This window comes from Sapajus apella, unplaced genomic scaffold (assembly GCF_009761245.1).
Source record: "Sapajus apella isolate SASKATOON/1434 unplaced genomic scaffold, GSC_monkey_1.0 scaffold66, whole genome shotgun sequence".
NCBI lineage: Eukaryota > Metazoa > Chordata > Mammalia > Primates > Cebidae > Sapajus > Sapajus apella.
This window is the reverse complement of record NW_022437006.1, coordinates 7,801,346-7,822,256: the sequence shown is the minus strand read 5'-3', so window position 1 is coordinate 7,822,256 and position 20,911 is coordinate 7,801,346. Positions and strand designations below refer to the sequence as shown.

At 34.8% G+C, this 20,911-nt stretch overlaps 1 protein-coding gene and 1 pseudogene across 6 annotated transcripts in view; one reads left to right on the top strand and one right to left on the bottom strand.

Annotated features, from left to right (window-relative positions):
* Nucleotides 1-15,424, top strand: part of PUS7L (pseudouridine synthase 7 like) — a 28,287-nt gene extending 12,863 nt beyond the window's left edge. For 3 of the 6 annotated variants that reach the window (XM_032248357.1, XM_032248359.1, XM_032248356.1), the window contains 5 exons: nt 1,530-1,628; nt 5,313-5,394; nt 7,334-7,614; nt 12,317-12,370; nt 13,327-13,661. In XM_032248357.1, coding sequence (XP_032104248.1) covers nt 1,530-1,628; nt 5,313-5,394; nt 7,334-7,614; nt 12,317-12,370; nt 13,327-13,653 — 843 coding nt within the window. In that variant the 3' untranslated portion in view covers nt 13,654-13,661. Of the gene's footprint in view, nt 1-1,529; nt 1,629-5,312; nt 5,395-7,333; nt 7,615-12,316; nt 12,371-13,326 lie in introns of all 6 variants that reach the window. The other 3 variants (XM_032248354.1, XM_032248355.1, XM_032248360.1) reach the window with 3 other exon arrangements.
* LOC116530377 lies at nt 10,947-11,630 on the bottom strand (annotated as a pseudogene).
* Nucleotides 15,425-20,911: the final 5,487 nt, after the last annotated feature.

Genomic DNA, 20,911 nt, shown 5'->3' with positions numbered 1-20,911 from the left:
ACCATCAGATCTCATAAGAACTCAGTATCATGAGAACAGCATGGGGGAAACTGACCCTATAATTCAATTACTTCCCACCCGGTCCTTCCCATGACCTGTGGGGATTGCAATTCAAGATGAGATTTGGTGGGGACACAGCCAAACCACATCATATGTTATTTTATCTCTTTTTTTTCTTGACCTACCTAAAATTCTACCTTTTTTTTCTCTCAAAAATTTTTACTAAAATGGTATATCTTTAAAAAGGGTAAAAGTTCCTTTGAACTTTGATAGTGTTTATTACCTGTCTTTCGTTTGTTATTTATGAATATACAACTGCCTATTACAAAATTCCCATTAGAAACAATCTTAAGTTTTAGCCAACTTCCATTTGTTCTCGTGATGTGAGAAAGGAATTGAGAAATCCTGAAAATAAGGAGTCTTTGAAGGTTTGTTTCAACGGGTTATATCTCTGTTATAAACCTTTTGTTATAGCTAAGTAATTTGAAGTGTTAGCTTTAAACTCTTCTGGTTATTCTAGAATATCATCTGATGTTATTTTTCCAAATTTGAAATAATTAAAAATATTTAACTATGAGATTTAATTCAGGGAGTACTTATTCTATCTGCAATTAATTTTTTAAATGACATGAGATAAAGATGCCGTTGCTTTTGTATCATGCTGATAACAAATTGGCCCAGCATCTTTTATTAAAAAGTTCTTTAGTTGGTACTCAATAATAATTGTTGACTGAAGAAATGCATACCCTCATAAAGTAAGTGTGGAGGACTCTTTTATCTTTGAAGAAAGTATCTTGGCCTGTATGTTTTCTTTGTGAGCACATGTTTAATGACTAACCAATTTCTTTAATGGTTGCAGTAATAAATTATAATTTTCTATTTCTTCTGAGTAATGGGACAGTTTTAAAACATGGTCTGAAGGGTTCACCTCCATTAAGAGGTGAATTCTGTATTCCTCCCCTGGAATACAGACTATTCCAGCTGCTGAAATGGCTGGACCAGTCGAGTACTGCTGAAGTGACTCCATTGTCTCAGGTCAGGCTTTAAGAAACTGAGATGAACTAAAGAACAAATGGTTACGTAGAAAGGAACCAAGATGTGTGGGGTTTGAAAGTGAGCCTGTTCTTTATTCCCAACATCTCCAGACAGTCAGAGAGTCTCAAAATAAGAAAGAGCATCAGGGATCAGATCTGGGTACTAGGTGAACAACTCATATTGGATGTCCAGAACTTTTCTGGCTTTAGGACTGAAAATCGCACATACCAGGAAACTCCTCAGTAACATTAATGGAACGCTGACATATTTTTAAAGTTTCCTTCACTGGTTTTATGTTCTAACTTCTAATTCTGTGTTTTCTCTCCTATTCTTTAATTGCATAGCATTTTTCAGACTATTGGGTCTCTATGTGCATACTGCTGATTACAGACTTCTTGTATTAAAATAGATATGAAGAGAAAAATCCAATTACGTATTTTGACACATAATTGTATTTGTATACTCTTAATTTGTTGATTATTTTGTATACATAGAAAAAAGGCTTTGTGAATTACTATGGACCACAGAGATTTGGGAAGGGAAGGAAAGTTCACACAGACCAAATTGGACTAGCTTTGCTGAAGAATGAAATGGTATGGATTTTGAAAAATGTAATCTTATCTGTTTCTGTCAGTTATACTTATTACATAATCCAGCCTCTTGCTTTCATAACTCTAGCATATAAACACACACATACCAAATATATTATATCACTGAACATTTAGTAAGCTGCTCCTATGTCCTTGGTATCACATTACAAGAAAGCCAAATGTGTGAATGTCCTTGTGGTTAGTACATATTTGAGATTTGACACAGAAATGACTATCGCTTTCAATTTTAGTGAACTGAATAGAAGATTTAGAGGAAATTTTGACCCTGCCTTCCCAGAAATCAGGTATCAGATCATATAAAAGATAGGAGTCCACATAAGTCCGGAGACTAAAAGGGGAGCAGCAAATTTGAAAACAAAATCTGACTAGTCCAAAATGAAACTGAAACTGCATGTTACAACTAAGAAGCTGCATTTGCTGAAATATTAAAAGTGTATGTGTGTATATATATGCTTTTATATTTATATATATATAATCACATATTTTTACACTAAAATGGAGTGCACATAATGGGGGAAAAGTACAGAACTATAAAAATTATATATTTAAACAAATACAAGATTATTCTTATAATAGTATCTTGTTCACTCGCATGTGTTCTAATATGATTTATTGACTGGAAGAGAAAGAAACAGTAAAAGGATTTGTGAGAAGCATAGTGCCTTGAACATCATCTTACATACCAAGGAGTGTTCAGAGCTGAGAATTTAGACCACATCTGCAAATCTGTAGTTAGTTCTGGGCTTCACGTTTCAAAGGGGATTTTAGCAACTGGAATATAACTGATATGGTAAAGAATCTAGCAATGTTTACCTCAGCAGTGGTTCTTCAGTCTATAAAACTCTGAAAATTAACTCGTAAAATGTTAAAAATTTTGTTATATGGAAGATGAACTTAATCGTTTGGGGCCTATGGCATGCAGCATATGTTCTACTTGAGTTCTGCCATTTTGTCACATGTGTTACTATGGGTACTCAACTTTTCCAAGCCTCAGTTTCCTTATCTGTAAAATGGAGATAGCATGTATGTATTTAAGATTCTTGTAGTCCAGCATAAAAAATACTTTTTCTTAACAGTTGTTCAGCTAACTGGAATGTCCTGTTTCTTATAACATTTAAGCAAAAGCTAAATGGCTACCTTTTTACCTCTTTCAAACCTCATATTACATGCTCTTGAATTTTTTAAAAATTTTGCTTTAGTAGTAATAATCAATTATTGCTGTGTAATAAATTACCCCAAAATGCAGTGGCTTAAGACAACAAGCATTTATTATCTCAGTTTCTGAGAGTCAGGAATCTAGGAGCAGCTTAGCTGAGTGATTCTGGATCAGGGTACCTCGTGAGGCTGCAGTGACACTATTGGCCAGGGCTATACTCTCTGAAGACTTGACTGGGATGGAGAATCTGCTTCCAAGCTCATGCTCATGGCTGTTGGCAGGAGACTTTACTTTCTTGCTTTAAGACTACTTGTGGCATGGCATCCCCTAGAGAGATAAGTCCAAGGATGCAACGGGGAGAGAGACAACAAATACCACAGTGTCTTTTGTAACCTAGTCTCAGAAGTGGTCTACTTTTACTTCTTCTGTCTTTTGGCCATACCAACCAACCGTGATAAGTGTGGGAGAAGACTACACCACATGTGAGGACCAAGCGATGGAGAGCATTGAAGGGCATCTTAGAGGCTGGTTCCTGCAGCTAAAAAGCTGTGTCTTCTTTCCTTTGCCTGAAGCACCCTCTCCCCAACTGTATATTCTTTAGATCTCAATTTAAATATTCTCATTCTACTCCCCAATAAAAAGTGAATTCCTCGTATTTTGTGATCCTGTATCCATCTTGGGCTTCCCATCTTAAGTTTTTTTATATTTTATTGTTATTGCTTATTTAATTTTGTCAGTAGGCCATAAGTTTTAGTTGGGCAGAGACCATGTCACTTTTACTCAATGCTCTGTCTCTAATACTCTACACAGTACCTAGCACATAGTAGATACCTAATAATATTTGTTTGAGTAAATAAATACTGTAAAAGAAAAGTGAGTGGGGAATTGGGTTGAATAACATATTTAAGATTCTTTGCTACTCTAAGACAAGCTTTAAAAATAAATCTGAGTGCTAGAGTTAGTGATAAAATACACAAACTAGTAATTTTTTTTTTTAAAAAGGAACATCTTTTAATCTATTTGGGATTTAAAATAAAACATTAAATTTGGCAATTTTTTCATTCAGGTTTTGGCATTTATTTTTAAGACCAAAGAATTCAGGAAATTGAGCACACAAATGAAATTAAGGGCTTGCCATTTCCCCTCTGATTGCTACTTTCTTATTTTCATCATGAGTTTTGGTCAAGTCTGAGATTTATGTCATTATTTTACCCTTATATTTTTAGCTCAATAATAGAGACAAAGGATGACAGAAGTATAGGTTATTCTGTCAATTGCCAATGACAATAGAATTTATACTGTGTACTTACTTTGATAGCACTCTCATTGATATAACCTCCAATTTTATGTTTTTTTCTATGTTTTGTCTTATGCATCCTTTTTGGTTTTAAGGGAGAACCCTCTTTTATAAATTTCCAGTACCGTTTTCTTCTTCAAGGGCTTCTAAATCTTGAGGAATAAAAAAGTCAGTTAAGTTTTTTGTGGCTGTGAAATGGGTGAAACATAACTTTAATTTATTTAATCCTAACCTGAAAGTTATAGCTGTGTTTTCTTTGGAAAGTTCTGAGGCTTCTTTTTAAATGTTATCTTTCTGAGCGATTTTCTTTACTTTTGCTCTGGGAGCGAGGTATTTTACATCTCCAGAGCTACTTCTTTTTCTCTTCCCTTTCTGACTCAGGTAAGCTGGATACTTAAACTCTTTCTTTTCTTTTTCTTTGAGGGTTGTCTTTGGGGTTCACTAGTTTCTACTTCCGAGCCCTCAGAGTGGCTCTTGATCTTTTCTCTTTATAGAGGCTTGCATTTCCTGTGTCCATATTTAACTCTTTGGCATAGACACTGTCTTCCTTTTTCATTTGGCCTTTCTTGCTTTTTTCTTTTTCCTTCTATAACAATACAAACATTGGTTTAATTTTACTCTGATTACAGCCATTTAAATATTAAATATTTTCAAATGCATCTATTTCAATATTAAACAAATATTTAATATTTATTTTTAGGCCAGAAGGGGCTTAGTTTTCACTGTCTTAGGAAATATGCCGGGTTTTCTTGGTGCTTCTTCTGATGGGTTGTTAAGAAATTGAAATGATTACAAAAAAGTTGTACTATGTATAATATTTGCTATTTTTTTTTGCTTTTGGAAACAGTATTACAAATAAGGATTTAATACGTTTAGCCTAAGTTTCTTAGAATTCTTACACCTTACTACGAATGTCAATACATTTTTTAATTAATATTTTAAAAAATGACAAAAGTGGAATTATGGAAATGATAGCAAAACACTTTTTTCAGTCCATATTTTAAACCTATATATAAAGTTATTTCATGCAGGAGGTTTATTTCTACATTTAACATTGACTATCTAATTTTTGAAAGCCTAAAGAGAACATTGCAGCTTCAAGTATAATTTATTAAATGCCTATTCTTTTAGGATGCTAGAGAATTTGCATCTTTTTTAAAAAAAGTAATTTGACATTTTTATTAACACATGTTTACTTGCTTGATTTTTCAAGGCGAAAGCCATAAAATTGTTTCTTACACCAGAAGACTTGGATGATCCTGTAAATAGAGCAAAGAAGTATTATCGTCAAACTGGTATTTAAGTTTCTTTATCCCGTACATAGCCATGCAGATACAGATACACCTGCAAATGTTTTATCAGGAGGAGAGCATTTATTGTAACATAAATGTGATAAGAAATAAATTACAGCAGGCCGGGTGCAGTGGCTCATGCCTGTAATCTCAGCAATTTGGGATGCTGAGGCAGGTGGATAACCTGAGGTCAAGAGTTTGAGACCAGCCTGACCAACACGGAGAAAGCCCGTCTCTACTAAAAATACAAAATTAGCTGGGTGTGGTACGTGCCTGTAGTCCCAGCTACTTGAGAATTTCTTGAACCCAGGAGAGGGAGGTTGCTGTGAGCTGAGATGGCATCATTGCACTCCAGCCTGGGCAATAAGAGCGAAACTCCGTCTCAAAAAAAAAAAAAAAAAAAGAAAGAAATAGATTACAGTATGTTACATACTGAATAATTTCATTATATGACTTACACACTTCGTTTTCGGTCAGATTTGGAAGTTTTTTCGTCTGTGCTAACTCTTGTTTAGGAGTAGGGATAGTGGGAAAAATAGTTTCTTTGTTTTTCTTGGCTGAAATCCTCTGAAGACAGAGGAGTTCCAAATTCTAATCTGACACTCATGACAATATAATTAATTGCAGCTGGGGAGATGCAAACTTAAATAAATAGAAGTTCATTTATGATTTTCCAAACATTATGCATTGTTTTCAATCTACTTGCCAATTAGCCCTGTCAGTGTTTAAAACTTTAGGTCAATATGGAATATATATAGGATGCTTGATGAAAACCACTAAGGAACAGTTGTTATGAGTGTGGCTTGAGTCAGACTGCATGCGTTTAACTCTCACTTTAGTATTTCGCAACTGTATGATCTTGTGCAAGTGATTTGACGTCATTGCGTTAGTTTCCTTATCTGTAAATTGAAGCAAATCACAGTACCTAAGGCAGTATTATGAGATTTACATAAGAAAATGGATGTAATGTTCTTGGAATAATGCCTCGCATGTACTACATATGGATAAATATTACCTTTATTTAAATAATAAAAACAGCAACTACACCACTTTAGATTCATTCAGATATCTGACTGACATACTGAATTTCACTTACATTGAAACAAAGGATGTCAGTTTTCAAATATTTATTTGTTATCTTTAATTATGTACATATTACATATGTGCAGTTACTCACAGGAAAGAAGTATTTTTGTGCCACTCCACAATGTGTAAAACAGTGTAGGTACTTCTAACTGTTGTGAGTAATTTAAGTAATACTAAGGAAAATCCAAAGTGACTTGTTTGTGTCTGTTGTAGAGTCCCTAGAAGATAATTTCCTTATGGTAATGATTCTTAAACATTCATATGCATAAGAAATACCTGCTACATTTATTTCAATGCAAATTCCAAGGCCCTACCTGAATAAGCATCTTTGGGGTAGATTCTAGTCATTTACATTTCAAAGTACATCCCATTTTGTGAGGTATAATAGTGTGCCTGAAGGCTCCAGATCTCAACCCTTTCTTAGTAAAAAAAAAAAAAATTGTGTTTATGTCCAGAATAGCTCTTTAAAAAACTGTAGTCTCTACTAGCTAAGCAATTAAATTATGTAATCCTTGAGGTTTTTTTGTTTGTTTCTGTTTTAACAGTCCTGTGAATAACTTCATTAGTTTATCTCTATTCTGAAGTAAGGGACTCTAGTAAGCACTTGCTAATATTGGACTCTTGCTTTTTTTTTTTTTTTTTTTTTTTTAATAGCAGGGAAAGTGAAAGTAGGGCCTTAATATGCTTATTATTACTTTTAAAAGAAGCTCTTCAAGTGTAGCTAGGTTTAACTGAAAGTATTGAATAACACCTTAATACCCATGTTCATCGCCTCAGTTTGAGAGTAGAACAAAAGCCTTTATAACTGGCCTTTAAATAAAAAGTGGCTGACTATCCACTTTACTCTTTGTTTCAGAGGATGCTAAAGGCACACTTTCATTGATGCCTGAATTCAAAGTGCGAGAGAGAGCATTGTTGGAGGCATTGCATCGCTTTGGCATGACAGAGGAAGGTTGTATCCAGGCATGGTTCTCTTTACCCCATTCCATGCGCATATTTTATATTCATGCATATACTAGCAAAATTTGGAATGAAGCAGTATCTTACAGACTTGCAACCTATGGAGCAAGAGTAGTGGAGGGTGATTTGGTCTGTTTGGATGAAGATGTTGATGACGAGAATTTCCCAAACAGTAAAGTAAGTATCATTTCATCAGAGTTTTCCAAGAGTAGTTACTATACCAGAAATATGAATTTCAAAAGCCTTGATTATGGAAACACTTTCAACATATATTTAATTTATTTGTCAATTTTTACTTATATTTACTCATCTCTTGCTTCAAGTCTGCTGTCAGTTTAGGCTTAACACATGTTGGTGAATGAAAAGATAAAAATAGTGGTATGGAGTGAAAGATATATATGTAGTAAAGCTTCCTTTGAAAAACACATTTGAAAAAGATTACACAAATAATGCACAAAACAACCCTTAAAAACAAAAATGAAAACATTACAGATTATGCTGCCATCCCTGCTATCATCCTAATTTGGTTCCCTCTGCTTTCTCTGGAGACTCAACCTCTGTTGTTTGTTATGTGTCTTTCTAGGCCTTTGTCTATGTTTTCACATAAATATCCATAAAAAATTGATTTTTATTCTATTAGTTAACACTGAGAAAAGAAGAGGTGGGACTTAGTGGCCCAAAACTTAAAATATGGAGGGGAGAAAAAATATGATTTTTAAAATGGTATACGGAACATGTGATGTGTGTATTTCTTTTATATAAATGTAATTTTAGGTATTATTCATAATTTCCTTTTCATGTCTTAGAGACATTTATATTAGTGTAATTATAATATAATTTATATTATAAAATGTGATCCTTTCATTTCCTCTTGTCTGATTGTTTTTATCTCTGTGGGTTTGAACTAATGAAACTGGGTTTCATTTGATAATACTGTAATGTAAAAACAACAAATAATTATTCTCTAACTTTATCATAAGTCAGTCTCACAAATTTTTAAATTAGTGAAAATTTGGATAATATTTTCATATATAACATAATAAAATCATTGAATTTTAGAGAAGAAAAGGATTTTAGAGACATCCTTTTTTAAATTCCCATTTTATAGAAATGAAAATTGAGTCCCAGCTTGGAAAGGAGACAGATTCAGAGTCACACAGGTAGTGGAATTAAAAAGACCCAGCTGCCTGACTCCTAGCCCATTTTGGTCTCTACTAGAAAAATCATATAGTCTGTAGTGAGAACTAGAACATGGTCCAGTTTTTCAAAAATAGAGGTAAAACAGACTCCTAACTCTACATAAAGGAAACTTTATCTAAATTTATGTCAGAGTTCTAGACGTATTAATTAAGGTTTTTTTTTTTTTTTTGGTTGTTTTAAGTAATAGAAACCCACCTCAAACTACAGTAATTTAGGGAAACCTGAGAATTTATTGGCCTTCATAATTGAAAGCCCATTATTGATTCAGGCACAGCTGTATTCGGGACTTGAGAGTCCTAAACGATCTCATTTTTTTCATCATTCAGCTCTGCTTTTCTCTGTTAGATCCATTCCCAGTCTAGCTTACACCTTTGGTGACAAGATGGTTATTGGTGACCCTAGGCTTATTTCTCACTACTCTAGACTTCCTTCTCTGCAGAAAAATGGTTTTTCTTCCCCAACAGTGTCAACAAAAGCTGTGTAACTGAGTCTCAGTGGCTAGGAATGGCCTGGCCTGGATCACATGTACAGAACCAAACCAGAAAGTGTGGACTGCAGTATGTGATTGACTAAAACTACATTCCTGGACCTCCTTTCTGGGACCCTAACCCACATCTGACATGTGGGAGAGGCTCCCTGGAAAATGAGAGTGCTACTACTGAAAAGAGGGAGTAAAGATTGCATGAGCCAGAACATCAGATGTCTGCTTCACTGTTTCATTAAATGGATGAATGGGCATAAACTGCAATTACTTTTGCACCCATCTAATAGGAAAGAAATGAGAAAATGGCCACTAGGAGGCAGCATATGTTACTAACAATGGTAATTTAATTGAGCTACAGACTCAAACTCTGTGTGAAAAGAAATCTAGCATTGTAGGTTTTACCTCGTGTGGGAGAAGAGATGTGTCAGTGATTCCCTTTTGATAAATAATTAAAAATCCTTATCATTTCTTAATACCTACCAGAAAACATGTCCATTTAAATATTGGAGAGCACATTAATTAGTAAGTCAGCCATTTCTACTTCAGATTTTTGGAAGTTAAAGATTGCTTTCACAAGATACAGCAACAATTTCTGAAATGCATGACTTTTATAAGACTTCATTCAGAATAACATTTGCAAGGATAGTTTTGTGATTGAAATTTTATCTGCTTTCTTTTTGGAGCTGTAGGAGAAGAGGAAAACGTTTTCTCCTATATGTTTTGCAGAATTCCCTATTATGAGCAGCAAAAACAATGTTTCTGTATATTTTAAGATGAATCACTTATTTTATTAGTTAGTAATGAGGAAAAAAGGCAGTACTTAGAGGTCCAAAATATAAAATTTGAAAAGGAAAAAGAATAAAATTCTTAGTAAATGGTATATGGGGCATGTAATATGCATCTACAATTAAAAATTGTAGGAAACTAATCTGATTCCCTCTTTTGATAGGACTACTAGACTAACGGTGTATCTATGTTTCAAGTCGCTTGGTAAATTTTCTTATTTATTTTTTCTTTATGGGCAAGACAGCGAAATGTGAGTTAGACAATTAAAAACTTAGGTGAATTTATAGTTGGGAGCAGCCATACAAGGAAAGCATGTTTGTCCATTAATTGCTTAATATCAACCTGGAGGGAGTTCTGTAAAGACAAAGCATGGTGTTTTATACCTGACCATGTTTATTCAGTGTTTTCATAAATTACTTAAATCACAGTATGTAGGTATAATTATGACTCTGAAAGAGAGAAATGATGCAAGAGAGATCATAATCCTTTGTAGTCTGTCTCTTGTATTTTGATCAGATCACATCTGGAGTTTTATATCTGTTTCTGAGTGCAGTAATTAAAAAAGGTTAGTAACCAATAAACAAACAAAAAAATTAAAAACAAAAAAGGAGTAACATTATTGATAAGACTAGGGAGAGTTGAGGGGAAAACAGGCAGATTTAGAGGTGCTCTAGGCACTATAGCGAGTGATGAATGCTTTAGGATAATGAGAATGCTGTGAATCCTTGTGGAGAAAGGATAGCTGCATTTCTGTTTGAGCTTTCGTGTATAAGAGAAAGCAGAACTACTTATTCTGTGATATCCTAGAGCAACATTTCATATACTTAATCTATCATGCACCTTTTTGGACATGCTTTGTGGACATCCTCTTGTATGTGACACCTGTTATTATTCTATGAAACAAATGCTAAGAAATACCACTTCTTAAAAAAATTTTTTGTAAACGAACAAAATGCATTTATTTAATATACATCACAAGGGCTCAGCCGAGGCTTAATTTAAAAGACAAAGACGAAACAAAAATAATGCCACAGCTTAAGATACAGAGTCCTATACAGAAATCACAAAAAGGACAGACCATCTAAGAAAAAAAAGACGACACAAGGACAGGCTGGACAGCCTGGGTCAGGGCTCCTGGCTGGTGACCTGCTTTGAGTAGGCTTTTTGAAGGTACTTCTTAAAAGCTCTGGGGTCGGCAGCATGCGTGTATCCATGTTGGGTTCTAGCAGGCTCTGGTTGGAGAGTAGAATGGTCCTGACGTCATACAAGGAAGACCACTTGTCCTTCAGGATGTCCAGGCATATGTTACCCTGGGTGTCCACATTGGGATGGTAGCAGGGCACGAGGAACTTCACCGTGGGTGCGTTGTGAGGGTAGCCAGTGGGGAACTCTAGCGAGAGCTTATACCTCAGGTCTGCATATACTGTTCCAGCTGCTCCATGGATGGTCCTTACCCATTTGAAAAGGTTGTCTGATTCAGGGAAGGCAGGAATCCCTTTATCGCCAGACATCATGAGGGTCATTAGCTCCTGCTCTAGCCTTTTGCCTGTGGGACACCAGGCGGCGCCCCGGCTCGGCTCGGCTCGGCTCCTTTACCGGCGGCAGCGACGCTAGTGGCGGCTGGGTTGCAGTTTTGGGATGCCGGCCAGGCGGCGCTGGCAGAAAGACAGGAACTCGGAGAACACAACTGCAACTGCTTAAAATTTTTTTTTTTTTTTTTCATTTTTATTTTAGAGGCAGAGTCTTGCTCTGTCACCCAGGCTGGAGTGCAGTGGAGCCTTCATGTTTCACTGCAGCCTTGAGTTCCTGCGCTTAAACAATCCTCCTGAGTCTCCTGTGTAGCTGGCACTACAGCCATGTGCCACCACACGTGGCTAATTAAAAATTTTTTTTTTTGTAGAAACAGGATCTCCCTATGTTGTCCATACTGGTCTAAAGCTCCTAGCCTCAAGCGATCCTCCCAAAGTGCTGGATTACAGACGTGACCGAACACATCCAGCCACAGAAACATCAGTTCTGTATAGAGTATTATATTTTGGGGGGACAGAGATTAGTGGGGGGTGGGGAGTGGGTTTATATTATAGAAGCAGATTTTCGATTCGACATAATAAAGAAAAACTTTTTGATTTAGAAAAAGATTGCTGGTGATTGAGGTATTGCCTCAGATTTCAGCAGCCGGCCTTTCTCCATGTTATCTAACTTAAGTGATTAGTGGTTGAAGCAGGAAGAATCAATCTAATTTTTATGTAGTCTGCTGCTCCAGAAACAAATTATGACAAGATCTTGTTTGGGTCTATGTATATTCAGCATAGGAACTGATTTATATATAATAGAGTTAGGGAAAATTGAAAGTAGAGGGAATTTGGAACATTTGGGAATCATTCATATTTTCATGTTTTTTTAAACTAGGTTCACCTGGTAACTGAAGAGGAGGGATCAGCTGATACATATGCAATACATCAGGTAAGTTAGCTTAAAAATTACTATCACTTAGATGTAAGTGTAGACATTGTCCCCCAAAAGCAAAATGTTGACTAGTTCTCTCTTTTTTAAACAACTTTTCAATTAAGATATAATTTATATACAACCAAATTTACTTAGTTTACAGTTGTACAGGCTTTGATAAACATACAAGTTTTGATAAATGTAGGACTGTGTGGCCACCACAAACATCAATCACAAAGAACAGTTTTCCCACATCCAAATTTTCCTGTGCCCACTCCCATCCCTCACCCCTGGCAGCCCCTGGCCAGTTTTCTATCACTATGGGTTTGCCCTTAAAATAATGTCACATAAATGGAGTACTACAGTATATGGCCTTTTGTGTCTGGCATCTTTCACTTAGCATAGTGAATTTCAGATTCATTCATATAGTGTATATATTTGAATTTTTTACCTTATTCCTTTTCTTGACTACATTTTGGTACTGTTCCAGCAAAGGAAGAATACCCTACAAAATGCAGTGTTTACTCACAAGCAGCTAAGTAAATAAACATTGTATGTGTTGCTTTCTTGTTTTGAAAGAAATAAGAATTTAAAATTGTCCACCAAAATTCCAGTTATGTGAGCAGTAAAGGTTACTCTTTGTGTTACAGAAAGTACATGCTTTATTTTATACAGATTAAATCTTTATCAGCTAACTAAGTATACCTAAACTTCTTGAATAGTGGGTTGTCTAATAATATCTGATTTGAGTCAGTTACCTTAGTTATTGTGAGTTCTTGATTTTAATTATCTATTTAGCAACATAAAAATATCATAGCATATTATTCAAAGCATGTTTTAGACTGACTGTGATGTTTATATTCTCAGGCCCTTTTTACAAATCCAGGTCCCACACATAAAAGTACCATTAAAAATATGATCATGTATCTTTTTGAAGGCTATTTTCATATTTTTTTCCCTCTTTTCTTTCACAGGTGGTTCTTCCAATACTTGGATACAATATTCAGTACCCAAAGAACAAAGTAGGGCAGTGGTACCATGATATACTTAGCAGCGATGGACTACAGACATGTAGATTTAAAGTACCTGCTCTGAAACTGAATGTACCAGGATGCTATAGACAGATTTTGAAACATCCCCGTAATCTCTCATACCAACTAATTGAAGATCATGACATTGATGTCAAAATGAAAGATCCCCACCTTGATGAAGTAGCTTTGTCTCTTTTGATCTCTTTTGATCTTGATTCTTCATGCTATGCTACCGTTTGTCTGAAGGAAATAATGAAGCATGATGTTTAAAACTGATACCCTTGGTATAACTGTATATATGTCACTCTTTGAAGGAAAGGGAGCTGAAATGTCTTAAGCACCTCCCATGTGTTAGGAGCTTCATAACTGTTATCTCTTTTACTTGTCACAGCATTCTGAGAAGTTAGGATTTAATACGATAATTTTACAGAGAACATGTAAGTGTCAGTGTCTAAATTTAAGGTCCATGTGACTCCAAAGGCTGTTTTTTTTTTTTTTTTCTATTATATGTTTCAGTGACCTTTATTCTGTGTCATAAAGTTACAATCTTTTAAAACCATTAGAAATATATATAAAACTGCAAGATAACATTTAAGAAAAAAGTTGTAAATATTCACATCCTCCCGCTCCTTGCTTAGACCATTGATGAAATTAGGTCACAGTGAAGCAAATGTTGGAGAGAAAGATAGATGAAACATTTTGCTGATTATTATTGTCATCCTTTCCTATTTTTGCAATTATCGATCAAACAATATACAAGGGAAATACCATCCCTCTGTTTGTGATAGATATCCCCGAGTAGCTATTACCTCTTTATGAGACAAATAATCTTTGATGAAAATTGAAGTAAAATTTCTCATCCAATTTTTATATCTTGACATACACTGATCCTCTTGATCATTTGTAATTTTTTTCATATTATCTAAAACAGCTGTTAGACAGATCCATGCTTAGATTCTAGCTCTGACACTTACTAGTGACTTTGAGTATGTTGTTGATTTTTGTGTGGGGGTTACTTATAGAATCAAGACAATATCAACTTCATAAGTGACAGATAATCCTACTTTATGTGACAGAAAATCCACATTTTATGTTGCTGGAGGAAGAAAACATTGTGCCATTTGAAAATTTTAATTTTTGTTGGCTTAACTATCCCACATTATAAGTCATCCTTAACCTTTTTCTATCAGTTAAATATGAGAGTGGGTGTGGGAGGAATGACTGTCATGTAGACATGTATTGATTTGGGAAGAGCTGAGCATTCTTTCATTGTTGGTAAGATATAATGATGAAATTTAAAAAGCAGTATGGAGCATTATATATCAGTAATGTGATACTTTATATACTTACACCAGTTTAACCATTTTGGAAAATGTTAGCATAAGGAAATAAAATTCAAAAGAAGGAAGACAAGCTGTATGCAATGCACAACTTGCTTATTGCAATATTTTTATCTATAATGAAAGACACTAAAGACAGTATTCAAAGTCCAGCATTATGTAACTAAAGTAAGTAAAATATGTGCCAACTTGATGGTAAAATATGTAATTATCCAAAAGAGCAATGAACAATTTAGTTACATGAGAAAATGTTGCCCCCTAAAGTAGAACACATATATTACAACTGCAGTAATATTCTGAATTCATCTTTTATAAATAAGAGACATGTTAACATAGTGATTAAAAGCACAGATATTGGAGAAAAACTCACTTAATTTGAACCCTGGCTCTGCCACATACAGCACTGCAGCCTGGGGCAAGTTATTTAAATTCATGTGCTTCAGTTTCAACATCTGTAAAATGGGCATGTTAACATTACCTATCTCATAGGATTATTGTAAGAATTTTCTAATATATGTAAGCAGCTTTAAAAAGTACCTGGCACTTAGTTGTTAAATAAGTGTCTGCAGATGCAAGTTTGAAAGAGAAAAGAAAATAAACGAAAATGCCTTCCTGTTAAGATGATGGGATATTTGGATTTTTTTTAATACTAAAAAGTTTCTTTTTTGCTATATATTTTGACAATAAATAATTCTCAACACACAAAGATTGGATATTGTAGTACCATTGATTTTGTTTGGATTACTGCCATCATTTTAATGTTATATTGAGAATGAAGTGATGCCCTATGAGGTAGTAAAAACAATTTATCATAAATTACATCCTATAAATGTAATCATAAAATGAGTTATATAAATTATTAAATCCTAGTTTTTAAGTTTTGAATAGCAATCAGAAAATAGGAAAGCATGAAAATGTATCATTGATACTACTTTCTTTGCCTGCAGATGGCACTATAATTTTAGACATTTATTTATTTATTTAGTAAATACTCCAGCTGTGTATAAAGGATCACTAAGTTTATCACCATAAAATGTATTGAGATATCATTCATGTGGAATATTATTTTATATGCCAATAATACTTGTCATGTTAAAATTTTTTGTTGTTTAAGGACTTTATTATTAATAGTATTCTTTAGACCAACTGATCACTAGTCAGGTTTTTGCGGTTTTGCTGGGGCATTTCAGAGCTTCATGAGCATGATCTTTGGATTAGGTTTTCTTTTCTTCATATTATTATTATAGACTATTTTTGAAGTGTCATCTTAGACTGCAAGGATGTTCATTAAACATCACAATTAAACGTGCCAGAGGAGAAGCCATGTCATCAAAATGACCACTTAACCTACCCAAACATCTCAAACCCACCCTTTGCTGACCGTCTATAACCTTATTTCCAAAGTTTTGCTTTATTTTTATTTTTCCTTCCAACTTTTAGGTTTGGAACATGTGCAGGTTTGTTACATGGGTAAATTGCGTTGCATGGGAGTTTGGCATACAAATTATTTGATCACCCAGATAATGAGCATAGTACTTGATAGGTTGTTTTTCTGTCCTCCTCTTTCTCCTAACCTCCACCCTCAAGTAGGCCCTGGTGCCTATTGTTCCCATCTTAAAGTCCATTTGTACTCAATGTTCAGCACCCACTTATAAGTTAGTACATTTGGTATTTGGTTTTCTGTTCCTACATTAATTTGCTTAGAATAATGGCCTCTAGCTACATCCATCTTGCTGCAAAAATATGATTTTGTTCTTTTTTATGACTGTCATATTATCTGGTGTGTATGTACTATATTTTCTTTATCCAGTCCACTGTTGATGGGCATCTAGGTTGGTTCCATGCCTTTGTTATTGTCAGTAGTGCTGTAATGAACATATGTGTGCCTGGTCTTTATATAGAACGATTTATATTTTTGGGGGTATGTAACCAACAATGGGATTGCTGGGTCAAAAGGTATTTCTCTTTTAAGTTCTTTGAGAAATCTTCAAACTGCTTTCCACAGTGGCTGAACTAATTTATATTCCCACCAGCAGTGTGTAGCATTCCCTTTTCTCTGCAGCCTCCCCAACATCTGTTATTCTTTGACGTTTTAATAATAGCTATTTTGACTGGTGTGAGATGGTATCTCATTGTGGTTTTGATTTGCATTTCTATAATGATTTGTGATGTTTAGCATTTTTTCATATGCTTTTGGCCCATGGATGTCTTCTTTTGAGAAGTATCTGTTCGTGTCCTTTTTTCCTTTTTTAATGGGGTTATTTTTTGCTTGTTAAGTTCTTGACAGATTCTGGATATCAGACCTTTGTTCATGCATACTTTGAAAACATTCTGTTCCATTCTGTAGATTGTCAGTTTACTCTGTTGATAGTTTCTTTGACTGTCCAGAAGCTATTTAGTTTAATTATAGGTAACACTTGTCAATGTTTTTTTTGTAGTTGGTGTTTCCCTCTGTCGCTGAGGCTGCAGTGTAGTGATGCGATCTAGGCTCACTGCAACCTCTACCTCCCTGGTTCAAGCAATTCTCCTGCCCCAGCCTCTCAAGTAGCTGGGATTACAGGCACCCACCACCATACCTGGCAAATGTTTGTAGTTTAGTAGAGACAGGTTTCACCATGTTGGCCAGGCTGGTCTCGAATTCCTGACCTCAAGAGATCCACTCACCTCAGCCTCCCAAAGTGTTGGGATTACAGGCGTAAGCCACTGTGCCCAGCCTTCACTTGTCAATTATTGGCTTTGTTCTAGTAGCTTTTGGAGTCTTTATCATGACATATTTGTTAGGTCTTATGGCCAGAATAGTATTTCCTAGGTTTTCTTCTAGGGTTTTTATAGTTTTAGGTTTTACATTTAAGTTGTTAATCCATCTTGAGTTGATTTTTGTATCTGGTAAAAGGAAGGGGTCCGGTTTCAATCCTCAGCGTGTGGCTAACCAGTTATCCCAGCACCATTTATTAAATAGGGAGTCCTTTCCCCTTTCCTGATCCCAAAGGAAAAATCAGGTGGCTATAGATATGTGGCTTTATTTCTGGGTTATCTAACCTGTTAATTGGTCCATGTGTCTGTTTTTGTACTAGTATCATGCTGTCTTGTTTACTATAGCCTTATAGTATAGTTTGATGTCAGGTAATGTGATATCTCCAGCTTTGTTCTTTTTGGATTAGCTTTAATTGCCAAGGTTGTTTGAAATTGAACTAGCAGTAGTGCCTGGGAGTCAGTTAGGTGAAACAAATCGAGGTCTTTTTATTAGCATTAAGATGAAAACATCTTGATTTTTTGTGAGTTATAAAAAAACTGAAAATCATGTAAATTTTTAACTTTTTCTGAGTATCTATTATGCCAGTATCTCTCACTTTAATCCATATACTCACCCTGTGTGGAGGTATTATCTTTTCTTATTTTGCTGATTGGAAACATAGCTGAGTGGTTTACTAACCTATTCAAGATCAAACAAAATAGTGTGTGGTTGAGCTTGATTATGCTTCCTAAATCAGTACTGTTTTCATCTACCTAACATTTGCCTAAGAACAAGTTTTTTGGATAATAACTTCCACTTCTACCAACTTGATATTACTTGCCATTGATTTAATAGGCATATTAGGGCATGTCTTGGGAGAGACAAGATTCCTTTTGAGATTCTGAGACCAAAATAGAAAGTAAAGGGGATCCCTTCAGGAAATCCCTAAATCATTTTGGGATTTTCCCATTATATTTTGGGATTTGTATCATAATAATATGTAAAATCATTATAGATCATAGAAGGTATTTTAGATGGTACCTGGCACAAATATTGAAAAAACATGGTGAGAAACTTGTTCCTTTTCAATTCACTTTCAGTTCTTGAATCAGTCATTCTGTTTAAGGAAGGAGAAAGCTGATAGATACTATTTACATATATCAACATTTGCTGATTTACCTTTTTAACCAAGTATGCAGACCTCAGGCTTAGAAACATCAGCAGGCAACAATATGTGGCTAGAATTTAACAGGATTGCTTTGTTTTATTGAATTTATTTTCCCTTTTATTTATGGCAATCAATTCTGGCTTCCTGCTTATGTGATGGCATTATGTTTCCTTTAAAACTGAATTTAATTTTAAAGAGGTAGAATCAATTAAATGTATTAAATAAATAATAGTATAGATGCAGTAATTATGATACCAATACATGAATGATTACAGTATGGGATATATACTGGTACAGTTGAGAATCCCTTAATCCAGAGATGGGCTCTACCACAGCTTTAATATGTGACTTTAGTAACCCACTGATTCTTTTGTAGAATTCTCAGACTTGAAGTACTGTTAGTTATCATTTTTCAGTTCAAGATAGTATTGCATCAAACAAAATTATGAAATATATACATATTCAAGACATTATGAGCAGAGGCATTGATAACATGCTGTATCTTAAAATTTTACAGATAGAGATTTGATTTTAGAAAATCTTATGAAACACTAAGAACAGTGTCTGGTGCCTGGTAAATTCTTGGCAAATTTCAGCTAGTATTATCATAGTATTACTTTACTATGCTCCCCGATAAAATTTTTTTTTTTTTTTTTTTTTTTTTGGGACGGAGTTTCGCTCTTGTTACCCAGGCTGGAGTGCAATGGCGCGATCTCGGCTCACCGCAACCTCCGCCTCCTGGGTTCAGGCAATTCTCCTGCCTCAACCTCCTGAGTAGCTGGGATTACAGGCACGCACCACCATGGCCAGCTAATTTTTTGTATTTTTAGTAGAGACGGGGTTTCACCGTGTTGACCAGGATGGTCTCGATCACTTGACCTCGTGATCCACCCGCCTCGGCCTCCCAAAGTGCTGGGATTACAGGCTTGAGCCACCGCGCGCGGCGCCGCCCGGCGCCGATAAAATTTTTATAATAAAATGGTTAGTGACTTTCCATTGAGGTCTGATCTGACTTAGTCTTGACATAAAGAAATTACAATTCATACTTTTAGAGGTTTTTTTTTTTTGAAAGTAGAAACAACTATTTCTAAATCTGGGGATTCAGTGGTTCCTTCAAATTAGGCCCTTTAAGAGCTGTCTGGGTTAACATTTTCTACCTGGGAGCAACCTTTAAGAGAACAAAAAGAAAATGAAACTCTACATTATTAAATACAAAGTTTTTTTCTTTTTTTTTTTTTTTTTTACGTTGATGTAAGGGTAGGAAAAGAGGTTGGAGGAAGATATGGGGAGGTAGGAAAATAGGACTTTTTTCCTCCATTTACTTTTGATGTTTGAATTTCAAACATGAGTATATTTGTGTATTATTTTGCAGTTAAAAACGTTGAAGATTACCTAAAGTTCAGAGAGGGGAAATTTAAGGGAATTAATGGATTGATTGCATTTGTTCAATCATGTTTGTTCAATCATTGTTCAATGTTTTGGTGGCTCATGACAACATTTTGAGAGAGAGTTTTATGCATTGTACATTTTAATAGCACCAATGGCAGCTAGGATAACTAAAGTTTAGGGCCTGTGTTAATAGATTTTGCTCTCTAATTTCAGAAAGATTCTGTTTTAGGGATAACTTATAGTGCTGTTTTAATCTGCTTTTTAAAGCCCTTTGATTTATATATATATTTAATAGGCCACAAATTAATATCAAATATATGGCATAATTAAGCAACAAATATTTAAATGACTCTAAGTGAAAGATAGTCTACAAAATGCTATGGAGAAGACAAAAATAAATAAGATCCTTTCCTTCGAGGGATTAACAGTGTTATATCCCTTAAGTTTTCATTTAATTTGAAATGCCACATGCAAAAGGAATATGCAGACTAAATGGCAAAGAGGAAAACAAGCAACATCTTTTCATTTCACTTATAGCTCACTACATGACCAATAATGTGTTACTTGACCTCTCAGCACTCCATTCTAAATCCTTAAATGATACTTATTTAGCATTTCTAAGCATCTTGAGATCTTCTCTTAAAATATGCTTTGAACTATTCAGTCTAAATGCTGCTTTCTAAAAAGCTACTAGTTTAAAGAAAGGGAAATGGTGTTAATGGAGTTAATCTTGTGTAATTTCAGTGTGGGTTGTTAAGAATACCTCTAAGTAAAGAAAATGACTCTAATCTTCTTAAGCAATTCATTTTCTCAGCAACTTTGAGGTAGGAGTTAATTTACTCTGCCTGTGTACATATGCCATCTCTTATAAAAGAAAAATTTTACTTATGGAAAGAA